General features: G+C 48.3%; 1 protein-coding gene across 4 annotated transcripts in view; it reads left to right on the plus strand.

Annotated features, from left to right (window-relative positions):
- Shal (Potassium voltage-gated channel protein Shal) overlaps positions 1-14,846 on the plus strand; it is a 186,651-nt gene extending 171,805 nt beyond the window's left edge. Inside the window, exons 5-6 of one of the 4 annotated variants that reach the window (XM_089570860.1) lie at positions 981-1,052; positions 10,876-14,846. In XM_089570860.1, coding sequence (XP_089426986.1) covers positions 981-1,052; positions 10,876-11,298 — 495 coding nt within the window. In that variant the 3' untranslated portion in view covers positions 11,299-14,846. The remainder of the gene's footprint in view (positions 1-980; positions 1,053-10,875) is intronic. The other 3 variants (XM_089570861.1, XM_089570862.1, XM_089570863.1) reach the window with 3 other exon arrangements.
- The last annotated feature ends 5,159 nt before the right edge of the window (positions 14,847-20,005 follow it).

Here is a 20,005-nt window from a genome sequence, read left to right on the forward strand (position 1 = left end):
ACGGGTGGCCTGTAAAATGGCCCGTGTTCGGCCATTAAAGGTGCTAACTCCCTGAAAAACATCACCCTTTTTGTGAACTCTTGCTGGAGTAGAGTTTAAAGGGGGTTTCGCCCTGACGGTTTGATCCGCTGACTTTTCTTAATCAGACAGCCTACAAAGAAGAAAATAAGCATGTAGTATGCTTCTCCATGATTTAGAGAAATAGGCGAGTAACTCACCCTCAGTCACTCGCAACAACAAGCCTTCATCCATTTTCTGCGCTCTTCAATCACTCAAGAATCTGAGGTGAAGATCACTGCCCTGAAAGTTACGGAAGTATTATTTACTAATTCTTGGAAGTTCTAACTGGCACTGTAGACGCGTGTATAAAGAGTGCACAACATCTAGTACAAAATATTTGCGTCGTTACAACAGCAAAGCAGTACCGACTGTAAGAATTTCCTGTAAAGAACACGGAAACAACATTCCAACAGAGCTATCTCCGCCCACAAACATTCATTCCATCTTGCCGTCAATTGAGAGGGTTGTATTTTCACTAGGAAGGAAACACCAACAGATGCCGTCCCTCTACTAACATAGTAGCCCGCGCAGGGAAACAAAGACGCTGCACTGGCGAGTATTGAGGAATTCAGATTTTTTTTTTTACTATAGTCCTGATATGCCTCCGTCACTATTCTCATACTCGAATGAAGTGCAGAAAGGTTGAAAGCATCTACTCTAAAATAGGGCTTGTTTTAGGCTTTTTTAGGCTTACCTTTAGCCTAATGCTTCTCGCATAATTTCTCTTGTAACTGAGAAATTATGGTCTTTTTTAACCCGACGTTTATGGCGCTGGCAAAATGATCCCTAACTGCGGCGCACCTATTTTACTAAACCAACTGCACTGGAGCTGCGACCGCAGTCTTGAGCGTGAGGCGTGCGTAGCGTGTCGCTGAGTGTCTTTTGTCGCTCACACTGGACGCTCGCCGTCTCCCCGGCAGATGCAGGTGCGCCGAATCCGGCTGTTTCCCGTCGGCCGCCACTGGAGAACGCGCTGGGTCGTTCAGCTTTGCGTGAGTAGCGCGCGCGCTGCCACAGCACGCGACCTCTTCACCCACTGCTGCCGGCATCCGGCTCTTGACACTGCTGCCTCCTCCATCTTCGAACACGGCCGCCACCCAGGGCTCTTGTTAGGTTGGCCGCCGGTGTATTCTTGAATGGCAAAAGGAAGTAATGGCTTCACACGACAAACACGAGCATGAGAACAAGACATGGCGCTCTGCCTCGCGCCTTTTTCCCCGCTACGTCTCGCTACTACCTTCGTTGCCATGTGCAAAGTACTCAAACAGCAAACTTTGCTTCACTGAGTGACCTATACCATGATATCAGTAAGCGTACCATGGCCAATATATTACAATGCATTGCTTTTGATTCTACTTGGCTTTTGCCATCTGTATTGTCGATTAGCGTTACCTAATAGTATCAGTGGCGGGTTGATGCTTGGAGCAACTGGAAATAATTAAACTACAAGAGAAGCGGCATAGAATACTTGTAGTATTCTCACTTATATCTCGCATTTAGGCGGAATAACATATACTGTTCTGTGCGCAAGAGTAGTCATGTAGAAAGCAAGATTCGATTAGTGCACCAAAATTACTTTAATACTGACGAGCTACCTCGTAAGAGCTTTGTTTCCTTACTAACATACTTAGTAGGTAGTTTCATTATAGTTAGCAGATTTGCGACTTTTACAAATGACAAATTAGCGATGATCCGCTTTGAAAGGCAATACTATCAAGGTTCGAAGATGGGAAGAACAAAAGCGGCAGCAGTGCAAGTGCCTGGACACTTGGGAGAGCCGTGGGCACGCGTGAATGACACCACAAACACGCAGTCACACACCTGCTGGAGGCACCTGTGAATGAAGTCACCGACGCAGTCATGCTTTCACAGCGCACACTTGAATGAGGCAAGCTGAATGATGGCGACGCTCATCAGGTGACTTCACTTACACACACTAACATGTCACCGCTGCACATACGACTGGCACGACACACATGCTCGTACAGATCCACAGCCGCACCACAAGCACCGCAGTGAAACGCCCGCGCTAAGACGTTCGGTTGTCGCCGTACAACTAAAAAAAAATTAATTATCGTAAAAACGTAGAAACCACCTAATTCGAAAAAAAAAAAACTGAGTTTACCCTAGAGTGCAGCTAGAATTTTGTGCTTTTTAATTTCAGGACGGCTGTGTGTCAAATAGTTCAGTGCTGGTTGTGTTCATGCTGCTTTTCAGCAACAAATTGGGGTGATTAATAAATGAACCAGCTATTCAAGCCGCGCCTGTAAAGAGTGCACCGCTGCAGTATGATACTTTATACGGGTAAGCCAACTTTACATCTGAAAAAGAAGAAAAAAAGAGGGGGCAACCGTCAAAAGTGAGATGCGTGGTCAGTGATCTGCTTTTATCTTCCTTTCAGCACAGCAAATAACTGCTATACGAGGACCAAGATAATACTATTTTAATCTTTTTTTTTATTATCTAGCCTATAAATTCGTAGCGTTAATGCTCGCTCGTTGCAAATATCTCACAGTAACTGTACACAAGTAAATCTGTACACAGAATATACACACGATCGCGTTTGCGCCGGCCGATGGGCCCAAAACGAGCGCTTCATGCCTGCAACTACGGCTTAATGCTCCACTTTTTTTACTGTGCTACACTTGACTGCGCAACAGTTTCTATGCTACGCTAAATTGTGCGACAGCGTAGGACGAGTCCTATCCACTGTGAGGATGCCTTTATCGACAAGCAATTGTGTAAGCTTCTAAAAGACCAACTAAAGAATACAGACCACCGTGCACAGTCTTATTTGTGCACAGGGTAGAAAAGCGGTTTTCACCCTATGATGTTATCTTTGCTTGCTGGCCAGGGTTTGTCATCGCATTCAATTCCAATAGAATGGGAGCATCTCGGAAGTTTAGCTCAGTACAGCCGCGTGTAGGTACGCTAAATGGGGTGATACGCGCTTGTGCAGAAATATTTGGTGAATACCTTCGTTCGAAGCACGTTCTGTCGAATGAAGCGCTGTAAAAACCACCCACTGGAAACTTATTACCGCACTCGTACTTGCATAATAGCTCTTTTTATTGGACGCTGCAATGAATTTTTTTACAAATGATACGATTTGGTTTCTCTCCGAAGATTACGGCGTTAACAGGCGATGTGAGCGCAAATAGCGTTTTTGCTTCACAATATTCTTCAGATACTCTCGTGTCTGTGCAGGTATGCATTAGACGCACGAACACTCATTAAGTAGGAGTATACAAAGAGAAACAAATGGTGTGGTGCGCAGTACGTAGCGCTTTCCGAGTCAAGAAGGCACTGCCGTAACACGAGCGCTAAAAAAAAAAAAAAAGCTGAATGAGCACGACCGGCCGTCCTCTAAGCGACAACGCCGCCTCCATTCGGGCGATCGGTAGGGGACAAGCACAGTCGGTGAACGTCTCGCTCCTCATCATTACCCCTCCCGCTTTTATGCACTCATCCCAAAGAGCCTCAGCCGTCGCGCTTCTCGGAAATTGTTCCGGACAGTGTCTTCTGTTTTTTTCTTTTTATCTTAAGGAAGGTAACAGCAGCGCAAAAAGACGGGAACACAAGAGACACACAACCAACAGGACTGGCGCTGATAAAAAAAAAAATGTTTGATCTTCCGTTTCGCGCGTTAGCAGGGTTTATTTTCGCCAGGAGTGAAAAGGAGACATTTTAGAGAGAGGAAATCGTCGTCTGAGTAAGCGGCGATGGCGGTGACATTTTGTTCCCTCGCGAAGCTACGTGGCAACGGCGAACCAGCTCGCGGTGAGAAGAGCGGAGGTGAGCGACGATCCCATTTTGAGCCACCGTCCCTTCCGCGGCTCAAGTTTTTTTTTTTCTTTCTTCTTTCTTTCTTTGACTGCGCGTGAAAGGCACCCAGGAAGAGTGCGCGTGCGCGTTTGAGGGCCGCGCACACAATGCTTGTGCGGCTGCGGAACACGACGACGACGTCGGCCGGCACCGGTTCTCAGAAACGCCGCGCCTTTCTTTCTCCGAAGACCGCCAGGCGGCGCCACGGAGCAATATTCTTATGTTTTTTGTTTTTTTTTGCCTGCGAAGCGAGCTAGCCTTTTGTTGTCCAAGCATAAGCGCCATCGCAAGGCGTGTTTTAGCAGCAGTTTCTTCCAGTGCGCCGATCCTTATTGCTTTGTTTGTGCGCCAGCAAATATTGCTAACGCCAGTGCCGAAAGCGTCAGGGGAAAAAAAAAAAAAAGCTCCGCGCTTTACAGCTTTCGCCATTGATGTCGCGCGAGGACTGCCTTTATGAGCTTATCAGCTTCGGTTTTCGTTTTTTCTGTCCTTATCCAGCGGAATCAGCCCTAAGTTTCCGGGCCCCGTGAGTCCAGCAGTCTTCATCGTACTGAAGTCCAGCGACAATTATCTCTTTGTACTATACAGCCTACTCTCGGTTCACACTTTTTTCTTAAAGAAGGCAGCCTTTTCAGTGCTAAGAAAGAGCTCGAAATCAGCTTGATTCGCGTTAATTCGTGAGCGCGGAACCCATATAAGGAAAAAAAGGGCAGCAGTGTTAGTCCAGTGTTTTATTAACACTGTTCCCTATTAGAGTTGTTGGTCAACTCAGCCTTGCCCTGCCATCTACTAGCCGTCCTGGTAAGCTTAGTTGATAGAACGACTGATGTCGCGGTCCCGGGTTCGACCCATGAACCAAAACAAATTTTTCTTCATCTATGGATCCTCTGTGAAAGCTGTGGAGCTTTTCTTTCTAGCTGTATGGCTACGCTTGAATGGATACTAATGAGTAACGGCTCCCTTAATAGAGGGAGCAGTGTCAGCTAATTATTGGGCGTGCTTTTCGTATTCCCCTCGGTTCCCGTACTCCTAACCTACTGTTGCTTCCAAAAGCACAGAAACACTAATTTATGTTCCGTCAGGCGGCTTAATACTTTGCTACTTTACTCAGAGTGCTTTCGGAAGCCTCCATCAACAAGCCGTTCCGCCGGATTTCGGGCTCCTTTTTCAGCCGTAATGCAAGTGACCGTCCCCCCGCTACCACCGTGCCTGCTTTCTGAGCGCAGCGGATTAAGCACAGACCTTCGACAAATCTTGTCGTGCCTTCACCGCCCTTTGTGGAGCCGGCCTTTTCTTGTCCCTTTCGCGGCTCATTGTGCCTGCGAGCGCTAACTAGGCTCCACCAAAACACTAACGGACCGATGTCCGACGTAGTAAAATATGTCCTCGTTATCATTTTTTGTTTATTCTCATCTGCTCCTGGCGATATTGTTCTTACTAGTAATGCTTGAAAACGACAAACAAGAGCAGTGGTCCGCCTCAACGTTTGATGTTAATTTAATCACGAAATGCTTCGCGATAGGATGCTTAGCGTTACGTGGCACCGCGTAGTCTGGCGCATCGCAAAACAGCGTTAAACCGCATTTATGTGACGCGTTATTAATACGCCGTCATTAGAGCTGTCTGTATATCTTCTGCTCCATGGCTAGGTGTCTTAACGTTGCATTTTTAAAGCGCAAGCATGCAGTTTCCCAGTAGACATTCTGAAGGAAAATCCGACGCTTCAGTCATTCATTAAGCGGCGAGAATTGTGGTGAAGTACATACTTCGAATCGGCATTTTGTTGATTTGTGCTCTGTGCTTCGAATTCAAGTTCCTCTTATTACTGACATACATGCAGCTTATTTTTGCTGATCACGGTTCCCAGTCGACTTCCCTAAGTTTAATACTGGCATCTGCTTTAATCGACGTTTAAGTTCACAGACCTCCAAACCGGCACCTAATCTAGGTGTGACAATAAGCGAACACTTTGGGTCAACGTGCTCGTTTCAGACTGCGCTAGATTTTCAGCCATTAAGACTTGTACGCAGTACAAGTTGTCGTTGAAAATCCACCTTTAACGACAATTTAACGACAGTATATCTAATTTTGCATCGAGCTCTACGAAACCACAAAAGAATTTGTTTGATTGCACCCGCGGTGTCGGTGTTGAGCTCCATATTGACGGCTTCGAAAACTGACATACTTCGACTATTGCTGTGAAGTTCGCTTCAGTTTGATGTCACGTCTTGCTATTCAAGCTTGCGAAACAGACTTAGTCGGTAAATGAAGGGAAGAACACGAGTTGAAGGCACTGCCACTTGGACAGGCGGCCAGCGTCAGAGGACACACAATCTCGTCACACGTTAGCACAGAAACTGACCGTGCCTCAACGTGTAACACTTTCACGACGCGGCTCGTTCAAAATGCAGTAAACTATCACCTTGATCCCTCCTCGAGATAATGTGCCCAGCCGTATTCCTCGCCATTTTGGTTCACCTTCGATCGACGCTCCGTACCGAAGACCGCCAACTCGTCCCGTTGGCGGCTGCGCACTTGAACGCGTTAGCTGCGACACTGCTAGTCGATTCGGCCAGCTTATCCCAGCGCGCATCTACGCGGCGTTAAGTTAGTTCTGTGCAGCAACCTGAAAACTGTTAGGTGATCCGATCGGGCCAGAGGGCGCTCAGCAACCACAATAACAATGCATTATTCCTGCTCAATGCACAGCATTTCCTCTCGGTAGCCGACTTTGCTTATTCCTTTTCACTTATTTAGCGAACGTACTCAGCGTTTATAAACATACACATTGCGCATCTATTCTTAGCGCAGTCAGGTCAAACTGTTTTATGTTTGTATGTAAGCCCTGTCCTGTAGTGCCTGTTATAACTTGCCTCGATATTCTGCTTCATCATTTAGGGTTTAACTATCACGCCATTTTGAGTCCCGAATTCAATTTTTGGCGTAGGTATATTGTCCACAAAAGCCATATTCCACGGAAGTGGCCTAATACAGATTTCAAGTCTCATCGCACGTACACGTGTGCAAGCAATTCATGCCCATGTAATGGGTACACGCAGTACTTGTGAAACAAAATGGCGTCTCCGGACCGAACAGCGGTTGTCACCAGCCTAAACGCAGGCGTGGCAAAGAGAGTGCCCCTGAACGCATAGAGCTTGTATTCGAACGCTGCGCGGAACTTGTGCGGCGGAGCGTAAGCCTCCCCGTCCTTGGGGCCCCTTCGAGTGCGCCCTGTTCGCGAAGCGAGACCTGCTCTCCCGCGGCGCGCGCGGGGAGGGACGCGGCGGCGGCTACGAAGACGCGCCTAATCGGAGAACGCATTATTAATCGCCCGGGGAGGGCGGTAGGCGGCGTGCCCCCGCATCGCAGGCGTGCAGTCATTCGCGGCTTATCTAAAATTCACCAGCGGAGACGCGTTCCGTCGCCGCGCTGCGCAGGACGACGCCCAGAGGGGAACGGGGAACAGGAGGACGCAGGCAGGAGAGCAGGTACTGTCGGTTCGGCGCGACAGTACAGAAGAGGTGCAACCACATGAAAGTTTAGGTTCGGCTTTATGGAGCGCCTACAGGCGTCAAAACGCGTTGGCGTCGCGAATCGAGCAATGCCTGCCTGAAAAAAAATCATTCCCGTAGCAGTTTTCTAACAGTGGTCACGAATGCTTTACGCTGATGCTCGATGCTCCGTAGTCTCATCCTTCTCTCCCCCAATATGTGGTGCGGCAGAACGGTGGTCGATCTACTAGAATAATGGAACTTAGTCTTTGAAGAATTACACAAAAGCCTTCACGAGCGACAAACACAAGAAATACCAAGTGGACTCAGCGCTATTCGTGTCTACGTTTTGCACTGCTTACTTAAAATTTGTTAGCCGACCAGCCCCAACTTCCAAAGGCGTACGTGGAAAAAAACTTGTTTAAGGACGGCTTACAAGTTCGTGGCTTATCCTGCTGGATTAGCTTCCTCTCTTTATCGTGTAGTGGGCACTGGCTGGTTACAAGGAGTTCCATAAACTTTTGAACATAGCCGTATTGCGGTGAGGCGTGCTGCGTTTGTCCCTTCCAGTTTCAGTGTATTGCTCAAAACGAATGATTAGCTACGCTAAAAAAAGCACAGTTGTATTTATATAGACAATATTTTGCTCAAATTTTTATTCCTCAAAGTCATATGTTACGTAATCAAAGAAACGTGATAAGATTCCACAGGACTGCTACCCATGGAGTCTAAACGTTTGGAAATGTCCTTGCAATCCTGCGCTACTCGCTTGAAATCGTCCCCAACAAATGGTTTTGCGGGTTGTTCACAGCACCATTTTCTGCTTCTTCACCCGTAGTAAATGATTTTGCTGGTGCTTCCCTAAAACGCAGTCGTTCCTCCTATGTGTAGCCAGATATAATTTGAAGGGGACGATTATAGGCTTAGCTGGACGAAAGTGCTCGATTGTAGCTTACTTTTGCGAAGATAAGAAAAAAGAAAAGAATGATATAGTGGCTCGCGCCTTTAGCTTTTTCTGTTTCAGACCGTAACTTCAGGGAAGGACAAGTGACGCGACAAAAGTATCACCAGCAAACAATGGCTTCTTCGGCTGGCATGCAGTCTGTCTGCCTATACATTCCTTCTAATTTTACAAAAGCGCTCACCGCTCTTTCCCCTTGTTGCGATAAGATAACAGCAGGATCGACTAACAACGCCTGCCTTTGCCGCGCCCGTTCCTGTGCCGACGCTAAGACACGACACAACCAATATAAGTATCCATACATTGACTTCCCGTCACAAAACAACTTAAGCATCACCTTTATCCCCGAGCCCGAATGTTGACCGAAGCGTCTTTTGGCAAATGGACCTTTTATATATTGCAAAGCGTACTGCAAAGTGAATTGTTCCTATAAAAAATTATAATTGGTTCTTCATGGCTGCTTTTTCTTGTATATGTATGTGTGTGTGTGTGTGTGTGACGACGGTTTCACTATCCAGGATACGACGATTAGAATTGTTTCCACGGCATAAAAAAAAGATATACAGAGCTAATTTGGCGTTAAACATGTGGTGTCCAGGTTCCTTTTTACTAAATATTTCCCTAAAGAAACGAACCTTTAACTAAACCTATGGCATGATGTTTGATCGACCCGTTACTGCTCGATGTCTTTTCCTGCATCACTACTGCATGATTGATCCATGTGGCATGACTCTCCTAAGTACGAATCCGTGCCTGCTGCTCGTTCACTTCGTTTCCTTACCGAATAAAATAAGAGATAAAACAAAAAGCAACACTCCTTTCAACACCAGCGTCCGTACACGGCTGTCTCGCGTGACGCTCGGAGCACCTGTCCACGCGACTTCACTTTCCCGCACCACTTCACACCACTAGAGGCTTGAAAGTTGACTTACGTCCTGCGTCACGTGTTATTTTCCAGGCTCACACACTAAAAAGTACGCGTCGACACGCCCGCACAGGCGCCACAAACTTCGCCCGGCACGCGTGAACGTATCGTTCTAGTTTATCGAATGTGCCGTCGACGTAGGTCGAAACGCGAACTGACAAAACTGAAGGGTTGTTCTAGAGATGAGCTATTACCGGACCGGACTCCGAGCTGTAACGTCAGTTGTGACGTCACAGACGTTACACACTGCGCCATAACCGAACCCCGTTCGGTGCACCCATGAGCTGACGAAGTAAGTGTGTTGTCGATCACACACCACTGCCGCCGCGGTGGCTCAGTGGCTATGGTGCTCGGCTGCTGACCCAAAAGACGCGGGTTCGATCCCGGCCGCGGCGGCTAGAATTTCTTTGGAGGAGAAATTCTAGAGGCCCGTGTACTGTGCGATGTCAGTGCACGTTAAAGAACCCCAGGTGGTCGAAATTTCCGGAGCCCTTCACTACGGCGTCTCTCATAGCCTTAGTCGCTTTGGGACATTAAACCCCACAAAACCAATCACACACCAGTGGTTCGCGTTTCAGCGTACGCCGATAGCACCGCTCGAAGTCGGCGGGCCGAACCCTGGTCAAAGCATACACACGAGAACTGAAACGAGGCGTGCGAGATGCGCCCGATGTCTTCATCCTCGTCCCTCGGATGCTACGACCGACTGAACGCCGGCTTCAAGCTGCAGCGCTGGTTCGAACTGCGAGCCAGGATCGTTAAAGGTCAAAGCGAGCTGAACAAGCTCCGCATCACGCGCGCCGAGCGAAGAGTGGCCGCGCCTTGCGAACAGGAGCTCAGGTAGGCAGCACGCACACACGTATACATGCGCTGCCCCGCGTCGGCGTCGTCTGCAAGCCCTGTTCGTGTTAGACTAGATGGCATGAGCACTCTGAGCTCCCCGTGCCTTCGTTGTTTGATTCCTCTTCCTAGATGTTGCTCTTGCTGCTGTGGCATACTGATTACTAGCCGTCTTAGCCCGGTATTTACCAGTAGCATGTTTGCCTCCACGTATATGCTCCCCCTCCCTACCCCGAGAGAGGCCTGGTAGATGTATCCACCCTACTCATTTCTCTGGAATGCTCCTCCTCAACCCCTTTTTGCGATTTACGCGGCCTGTCTCCCATTTTTGTCCATAAATGTCCATGCTTTTCGATTAACAACATAAAGTTTCCACTAAAGACCGCTATTTACAGCCGGTAAGTCCTTAAATAATCTAAAGTAGACAAGTTTTCTTATCCTATGTACTTTACATGAATATTTTCGCTGGCCAGCTCCATGGCTAACATGGCAGTCAAGGCCGTGTGTGAGAGCATAGCAGGTCTTGCGATTTCCAAGTTAAGTTTTAGGAGCACGCTACCTGTTCCTGTTTCACAGGGAAGCTTCCCTTTTGCGGTGGTCACTTGCTTCTAACGCACTCAGCACTATTGGGCAGGAAAGTCAGGCACCTTTAAGCGCAGCACCGCCAGTGGTGCAGACACTTAACGCAGGGTGGCGGGTCAGCCGCTAACCCGCTTCGGCCAGCACAGCAGGAGGCTAATTATTGTCGTCCAAACTTTGTCTGACTGCCACAGCAGCAAGGTAGCGGCACCTCGGATCAGGAGGAGGAGCTCAACGACATCCAGGTGCGACTGCCGAACCGGACGCCCCCTAGCGACCACCAGCAGCAGCTGACACCCCCGCCACACCACGTCGTCACCATGTCGCGGTCGAGTCTGAACAACCCGGCTCCGCTCGTGACGACAATGACTTCTTCGCACGCCGGGGGTCCGCCGCTTGGCGTCACCACGGCGGTGGTCAGCTACCCGCCCGCCGGTGTCGGCCCGTCCACCGACAACGACACGAGCGGCGGTGGCGGCGGCTGCTCCACGTCCCTAGCGGTGGGCTCGCCCACCGCCGCCGCCGCTTCCGCCGCGAGTGGCGCTGGGGTCGCAAGTGGTGCACCGAGCGGCGCCGCCAGTGCCGGCGGCCCCATGGTTCGCATTTCAACACTGTGATGAAGAGAAAGGCTCTAAAACCGTCACCGACAAAGACAGACAGACACAAACATACACACACTCACATTCTGAAGAAGGGAACGACGGTATCCTGTGGGAATCTTTTGGCGGCTCGTGTGCAAACTGGCGAGGCATTCCGACAACCGTGCAGGGGAGCCTTTAACACTGCTGCGGCCTCCCTCGTGGGCACGAGGGCGACCGCGGGAGCGACTCTCTTCCACAGCCAGCAGCTCAATTTGACGCCGCGTTCTCTCACCCGCTGTGCAGCCGCTGTTGTCGCGCTAAGCGAGGCTGGGCCTCGGTGTACCCCATTCCAGGCCGAACGAGTGCAAGTGTGCTGCTGTATAGCCTCCCGCTTCGGCCGCGTACTCGTGTTTCACAGATTCAAAATCAGGAAAGCCGTGAAAAGAAAAGGTTGACGATGGGGGCAAAGAACGGCAGCTGAGCGCCCGGGAAAAGTGTATGCAAGCTAAAAGCACCTCACTATGCGCAAGCCACCTGCCACATCGCCTACCTTTTCACTTTTTCGGCGAGGAGTAGCCGCTACGTTGTCTCGGTACGCCAAATCCAGAGCAGCCATGCACGAAAGCCAAATACGGGTCGTCGTCGACTTCATTCTTGAACTACACGCATGCTTTCGGGCCGTTTTAGCCTGGGTCTTCCACTCTAGTCATTCCTTCTCTCCTATTCTGCCCGCCCGGAGTGGACCCTGAGGACAGTTTCGTGTCAGTTCATATAGGTATACAATCACTCTAGCTGCTACTCTAATATGTCTGCTTGCACCTTTGTGCTTATTCGTCTTAGTGGTCCTCCACAGAGCGCACAGCCGTTGCTCCGCTGTCGCTTTGCAGTATGCTCGTCTCCGCGCGACACCAACTAGTCCAGGTGTTAAGAGAAAACTGTTACCGACCAGTCAGAACACATTGACGCCTTTTGACTGGAAGCTTTGTTATTTCACATGATACAAATTCCCGGTTTTGTGGTGCTAGTGAACACCAGGTGCATGCAATGATACTCTTAATTTGCCGTTGCTGTCAATATATGGTGTGCCTCCGTCCGGTGCTGCATTCTGATTCGTCGAGTCGTGTTTGCGTCATGCCCAACGTTAACATTTCTTGTGACGAGACTAGATAACAAGGTATCGTCTCTTAAGATGCTCGGAGACGCAGCATCTCTTTTGCAATGCTCGACAAACGTCGAGCACCACTTTCGACAGAGCTAGGACAGACAGATGCTGTCCTCAGCGTCCTCTTATATGGGTATCTTATGAGCAAGGCTACTCGGTTGTTTCTCCGTATTAGAGGGCACTCTCCCACGCCACATTTAGCTCTTTTCGTTGTTTCTTCCAGCTTGATTCGGCCAAATCTTAGAACCCCTGGTGATGCGCGATATTTTTCGCTGGTGATTCATGCCTTTCAGCAGCAACTATAAGAATAACGCGTGATAGCGACAGTAATACCAGTACCCTTGCTGAGTCAGTGTGTATCGCGATCAGTCTCGCAAATTCTAAGCTCGGACAACTTATCTGGATCCGAATCACTCTTGCAGCAGGCAGAATAATTCGTAACGTCCCCTCAAGCTCCTTGCGAAACCGGTTAGGATTAAATTTTTTAGAGGCTAACACTCCAGCTCAGTGACGCCTTCTGGAGGTAAGACTAAATTTTTTCCTACCGAATTGTTCGTAAAAAATAACAATTCAATCTTCCTTTCCGTTCATGCTTCCGTTGTCACAGGAGAACGGGTTTTCAAGCTGCCTTTCGCAGTGTAACGCTGCAGAAGGGGTACGCGAATAGTCAAATAAGAAAGAAAGCAATGCTTACAGAGGGGTCCGCGTCAAAACAGACCTGCACTCAGATCGCCATTCCCTGTCCTGTGCAATGCCTGTCTCAATGGCTTTCCACTTCTGGAAAGACGTGTCAGTAAATTTCTTCCGCAAAATCAAGAGCATAGCTTACTCGTGGTCGTCATTTGTTAAGCAGTCTCTTTAGCTTGGTGCAAAGTGCTTTGCAACGCATGTTTTATCCTGCGGAGATGGTGCTTCTTTACGCATATTAGAGGCCGCGTCTGCAATGCGTCTTATTTTTGCTACACATGCACACACACACAAACAAACACGCAAACTACAAGCGCACGTAACTTGAGTATGCAGCTTCCAGACGCCGTGCTCACTCAGCAGTCTATTCATCTGCGGAAGAAGTTGTGATGCTGTCCCTGACAGTGTGCGCATCTCGTGTTGTTCTGTCTGGCTTTGTCCTCTCGCCACCGCACTCCGGTCGATCGAAAGGAGACACGGAGGTTATATGCACGACAACTTCTGCGCGCTATCCTTTCAATAATCTCTTTCTCCTTTCTTTTTTTTTAAAATGAGCACTCACGTCGCATTAAGAAAAGGTTGCGTGGCTCTATCATCACCATCTACACAAATCTCTTCCCCTCTTTATCACTCTCTCTCTTTCTCGACGAAGATCGCAAAAGAAGAAAAAAAAAACGCGTAAAAGTGTGTCTAGGCAGAAGAAGGCATCTTGGTCGCTCTTGCAAACCGGCGAGAGGTGTCGCCCCCTGCAAGGACCGGAAGTGCGGGAAAGCGCCGCCTTCCGGTACCAACGACAAGGATGTGGCCCTTTACCGGAAGTTTCACGTGTTCCAGCTCTGCGCATCTCTTGCTCTCTGTCGCTACCAGCCATGTGTGTGTGCCAGCACGTCAGTGCGAGTGTGTGCTTGGCGCGGTGCTGTGCCCGCAGTGAAAGAGACCGCTCCGCGCCAGTTTCCACCCGCCAAAAAAAAAAAAAAAACAGACATGAACCGAACCCCCAAGTGTGATGAACTCTTCGGGATACACCGTGAAAAGACGGTGAACAACTTCACTCCTTTCTCTTGCTCCCCTCTCTAGAGACATAAACACAAAAAAGGAAGAGGACTGAACCAAGGCGAACACTGTGTGTTCGCAGTGTGTAAAAAAAGAACTTCGGTGTGTTCGTTGTGTTCTTGTTTTCCAGACTGTTGACAAATCCTCTCCCATAGTGAAACAAAAAAAAATCAAGACAAAGGCGCGTTGATGACGCAGGCAGAAAAAAAAAAGTGTAAGTTTCGTTGTGAAGATCGTTTTTCTTTTTTCTTTTAAATTTTGGCCCGTATTTTTGTTGCTTCTGTGGTACCTCTTGAGATGCTTGCAATATTCGGAGCAGGAAGCTGATGTTTCCTGAGGAAAATTTAGCGTCAGTGGACGTTCAAGCATCCCAACGATGCTTCTGAATTGCCGTTACTAAATTCTTATTTATGGAATTTAACCATATTTCGGGAGCGCTTGAAAAACACGTCAAACCTTACGCCGTCGATTTTTAAAGCATCGCCTATACCTATCTTGCACGGTTTGGACCTGAATCAGAATTAATAACCAAGGACATTTCCTTAGTCAAAACTTTTCCTCAGTAAACAACAAGTTCCGTTTAAAAGAAGTGCAGCACTTTATTTCTTTCTCTGAGTTCTGTCAGCGCGCTTGTTGCCTCAGATGTTCATTTCTCGTGTCGACGTGTGTTTTTTGCCTACCATGTGTCTATTTCTTTCTCTGAGTTCTGTCAGCGCGCTTGTTGCCTCAGATGTTCATTTCTCGTGTCGACGTGTGTTTTTTGCCTACCATGTGTCGCCTTGCTTCAGTGATTTTTCAACATTTATGCAAGATCCAGGCGTCTCCATTTCGCTCTCTCTCTCTATCTCTCTGGAACATTGTCACGGTCGTTGTTGTTACTGTTTACCGCGATCAGTTCGCGCAGCGCTCACTACGAACCAGTGTGTCTCTCGATCGAAAAAAATGTTCTCGTCTTAGAAGAAAAAAAAAACAGCACGCAGCACTTTCTCTCTACCAAGCATGTATTCTTATATCGTCGATTAACTCTCTCCCAGAATCACGTCTTATAAACAGAGCTCACTGTTTTCGGTGTCTGACGGCAAGAAGGCTGGCCACGAGTGTAGACACGCCGCGGGCTAGGGCGTTGATCGGGTACACGTTGTAGATTGCCTCCCACTGTGTTTTCTTTTGTCCCGCTTTTTTTTTTTCTCCTTCTTCGTGAAATCTTTTTCTGTGGCGCAGAAGCGCTGTCCGTTCAGACTCGCTACTTGCAATCATTCTCTCTTATAAGCATCGCCCGAAGTATACTAAGCTTCGGCGAGCGCCGCCAGGTACGAGTACCTTATTCCTTTCAACGGCGCTTGTAACACGTGCTGGAAATGCGCTTCTTTGACAAGTACTTCTTTGTGCCGTGTCCGATGCTTCCTCTGTAGCGTGATTCAGCAGTAGAACGGTGCTCACACCCCTGTGCCAAGTCAGTGAGTCCAAAGGTGCGTCACCCCCCTCGCCGCCATGCGTCGCCTGCGAGAACGACACTCTCCTCTTCTTCTTCTCCGTGCGAGACCGAACACTGAAAGCTCTGCTTGCAAGCCGCGGTGACCATTCACTAACGTCACAAGTGCACGCGAGACAGAGGCGAACAAATAGACCCCCCCCCCTCCCCCTCCACCCGGTATAAACTTTTGAGTAGTATCGCTTTGTCGCCTCACGTCAAGGGTCGTCTTCTCCAAGTCCAGAAAGTGGCCGACAGTGCTCGGAAAATTTCGCCCGTCTGTAACTCCTTTAATCTCCAGGGAAAACGCCGTACAATACTGCCCGCGAGGCTAACTGAGAGAGCGCCGCAGTTAACGTCAGTGAGCCTGCTGTTCTAAAGCGCGATCTGACCTCCGCACACTTCTGTTCGCAGCTTCCTCATTTTACTATACTTTTAGTTTGTTTTCTTGCCCTCTAAAAAAATAAAGGGAACGGCGCATGTCGCGTTTGGCATATCGTCGTTTAAGCGCAGTGCCTCAGTGATGCCTGGCAGGCTCCTGCCCTCTGTGATGACGCGCGTTTGTCTCGTGACTGAGTGAACCATGGTTGCCAGTACACTCTCAGTCGGGTGGTCAGGTTTAGCAGCGTTTAGAAACCACTTCTCGCTCCTTAAAGGGCGATTTTAAACGTCGAATGCTGAGGCGTTATGTAAACAATGAAACAAAAAAAAAAAAGAAAGGTTGTGACCACGTCGGCCTTCGAGCAGACGACCCACGATCGTCAATGATCGGAGACGGATCTTAGAATTTGGTTGTGTCCGCAGTGTCTGTCGTAGCCCTTTACCGGTAGACGAGTCGTGCGATATGGCGAGGAAAGTGCGGCGCTCATTTGCTTAGAAGCACCTGCTGTGAGGCATCACCAGCGGTAGCGGCTAAGTTTTCATTTTTCTTTTTGTCTCTTAGGAAAACTGCGATGTCTTTTCCTTTTTTTTTTTTTTTACACGACTACGTGCTGCGGCTGAACAGTCATTTCTCGTCGTGCTGGGCGGCAAGTTTGTAATTGCTCGCTTAAATTCAGCTCCACAAAGGTACATGACACCGAAATAACGGTTCGCAAGCCTGCGGCGCCTACTGGTTAATTCAGGTTAGCTGTTGCCAGTAATAGATACATCTGTTAACCGAAACGTAGTTGAACTTGCGCACGGCGCATCGTAGCCTGTCGTCTTCGATCTAGTTTCACATCTCAAGCAGGCCGTTCCGGCATGAAATAGGCAATGAAGTACTGCGTCACAACTGGCGCAGCTCTCAGCAAGCTTGAAAGGCCAGGAGAGCTGTATTCGAACTCTTAGTGATGCAACAATGTATCTACGGAAGATAAGTGTCAGAGACGTCAATATTAAAATTTTCTGCAAGGGCACATTTTGTTCTGCCATCGAATTAGGTCATTTACGAGCTTTGTGAGCACTGATAATTTAAGCATGCTTCTTATGTCTCTATCACGGTCGTCTTAGGCCGGCTTTTCGGGAATCACCTATTTTTGTTTTATACTGTGCTTCGGAATACTACTACTGACAGGTGATTAAAATTACCTGCGAAACCAAAACTTAGGTAGTGCAGTCCTTGTTTATAGTCGTCTAGTATCACTTATCATGGCTTGGCCTTTTTGCGGGCCTTGTCTTTAGGCGACGGGAAGTACCTGTCGAAAGCCTCCATCTACTCGCTTTCGGAAACACGCCTCAGTTTATTCTTTACTGAGCGCTTTTAAATGCGTCGCGTAAGCGTGCTTAAAATCGAGGAGCTCAGGCCGTGCGTCGCTTGTCCGTTGACTCAGAACTCTTTCTCTGCGAACGGTAATATACCGACACAAAGTATACCGAAGACATCGTAGTCAACTTTTAGGCTTAAGACATATCGAATCACGCTGTCCGCCACGAACTACCCAGCCCCATATCATTCGCCAGGGACACCGCGGGCACGAGCTAACGGCAGGACCGCCCCCGACCGAGTAAAAATGGAAGAAAATCGGCCAGCGGCTTGGTTTTCGCATTGTCCAGTGGGATTACAAGTGTGCCGCCTTGGGGCTGTAACCCGGGTGCAAACCGAGCCACGGCATGACAAGCAAAGTACAGGACGCTGTTTCAAAGTGTTCTTGAGTGATAAAAAGAAAAAAAAAAACAGCTAAATGACTCATCGATTCCTAATTGACTTGTGAAATTGGTGGGCAGTTTTCGAGGCCACGAACAAAGGAATCTGTTCCTCGGGTAATAAACAAGCGATTCGTAACTGCTGAAGTACCATTAAAGAGATTGCATCATGCAACGCACAAATGGCGCTGTTATAAAATATAGTTCCTTGCATAACACTTAACTCTTCGAGAACTTGAGTCCCTTGCAATCTCGCACGACGCGACTGAGGGAGAATATGGAAAAAATGTCATTCGACACGCGAGTTCTTGCTCGTATTCTGATCCTGCCCGCTCCATACCTTAGGCAGTAATTTGCTCCTCGTTGTCAGGTACAGTCTGAAGTCAGTTGTGTTCCCTTCTTTTCTTCTTTCTATCTAGCTTTCACATCCACATTGTTTTTTTTTCTTTCGGTTCTTTAACTCCCTTTATTCAGCATCTTTATTCCTCTAGTCACCGCTTCATGGTAAATCGGCACGGACATATCAGCACCTCATATTTAAGAAATAAATTCTTTGCAGGAATCGTATTAGTTCTGTACGCATCCGCCATTGCCTTACGTTCCTTTTCTTTTTCTTTTTTGAGCTACAGGTTTTCTCTTTTGCGCACGCAGTTTTTTGTGTCTACGGGCCGCTAAGCATATGGCCATACCAGACAGCGAGGCTGGCATTTTGCATCCTGCGACGCTTCAGGCATCCTGATGGCGCTGTATGGTGATGGGGATATATCTTATCTTGTGATGCCCGGCCCACAACTTACAAGAAAAATGGCTGACGATTACAGAGATAGGAGAAAAACCTCTATACACGCTAGCGAGAACCACATCACGTGGCGATTGGGGCTAGTTGGTATTCCTTCCTCGAGTTAATTAGCACAAAGTGTAAACATACAAAATGAACTGCCGCATACGTCTGTGGCCTTTGAGTTAAACATCTGAAGCACCGATTAAAGATTGGTCATGAAGGGACAGCTCATCCTCAGTGTTCAGAACGTCAGGATACCAAGCGCCGCATTACAACCATACCAAGTGGTCGTAAGCGAAGTGCTCTTCCTAGTTTTGGTGGCAGCTTCTTGCAGTCACATCTGAACCCTGGTGTCTCTTTTTCCGCTAATAGAAAAACCCCCTTTTTTTTTATCTCGAGGCCCCCACTTCGACCGAGAGAACGAAGCGGCGAATCGCAAATCGAAAGGCATCTTATCCGATAACTTCCCATCGTGATCTTTTAGATTTTTCTAGGGTTTAATTGCGGTCTTAGAAGAATATACAGCACGTTCTGACAACAAATCGACAAATTTTAGCGTTTCATTCAGGCATTTAAAAAGGGGGAAAAGAAGCGCTCGCACCGCTGCATAGACCGGTTTCAAATTTAGCGCGAAAGACGGCCCGTGGTTTGTTCGATTGCGTGTCTTGGGCGGCATTGACGAGGCGACGCTGGGTGTATTGTTCGCGTGCACGCAAATTATAGTGCCTATGAACACCGTCTGCATGAATAACGCTTTCTCTCCGCTCTCTCTCTCTCATAGCGCAGGTGGCTCGAGGTGCTGTAGTGAGGGCACTCGCCTCTTTTTAGTGCTGCTCTAGGGCGTGAATGGGGCGCCTTAAACCAGCACGCGCTGGTGATCTTGTTACTGTTCTGGCCGAAGAAATATTTATTTGCAGTCGACTATACTGCCGCAAGTCAAGCACGAGTCGCTCTGTACTTCTCAGGTTTCTAGTGAGCGGCGCATGATAATCGCTTCACACTTAATCTACGTTAGTCTACGTTAGGTTTGTTTCTGTTTGAGTTTTAGAACTTTTTTTACGCTCTGGGGAGTTGCTTTCACATTGTACCCTTTACGCCCGCCATGTTAGGTGTCGTGTGCACCCGCACATTGACAGATGTCTGGAATTTGCCTCCAGAAAATCGGCTGAAGCAAATTCTCGGATGGGTTCTTTTTTTTTTCTTTTCTCAGAGCTCGCTGGAATGGGCAGAAGGTACCCGACAACATTTCCGCGCGACCGGGTCTTTCGGTGTCAGGTTAGCGCGATAGTCTTAAAACAATAGCGCATGCAGATGTCAGAGGTTGTAACGCCTACAAAGTGCTAGTTAGCTCTAACTAGTCGTACGTGTATACACAGACGTATTTCTACACGGAGAAGAGAAAAAAAAATAAGAAAGAGAGAGGCAAGCTGTACTTGCTGTCACCACCGACTGCTGGGGCTTTTTT

Source organism: Amblyomma mixtum, chromosome 2 (assembly GCF_055824585.1).
Source record: "Amblyomma mixtum isolate Tamu chromosome 2, ASM5582458v1, whole genome shotgun sequence".
Classification (NCBI taxonomy): domain Eukaryota; kingdom Metazoa; phylum Arthropoda; class Arachnida; order Ixodida; family Ixodidae; genus Amblyomma; species Amblyomma mixtum.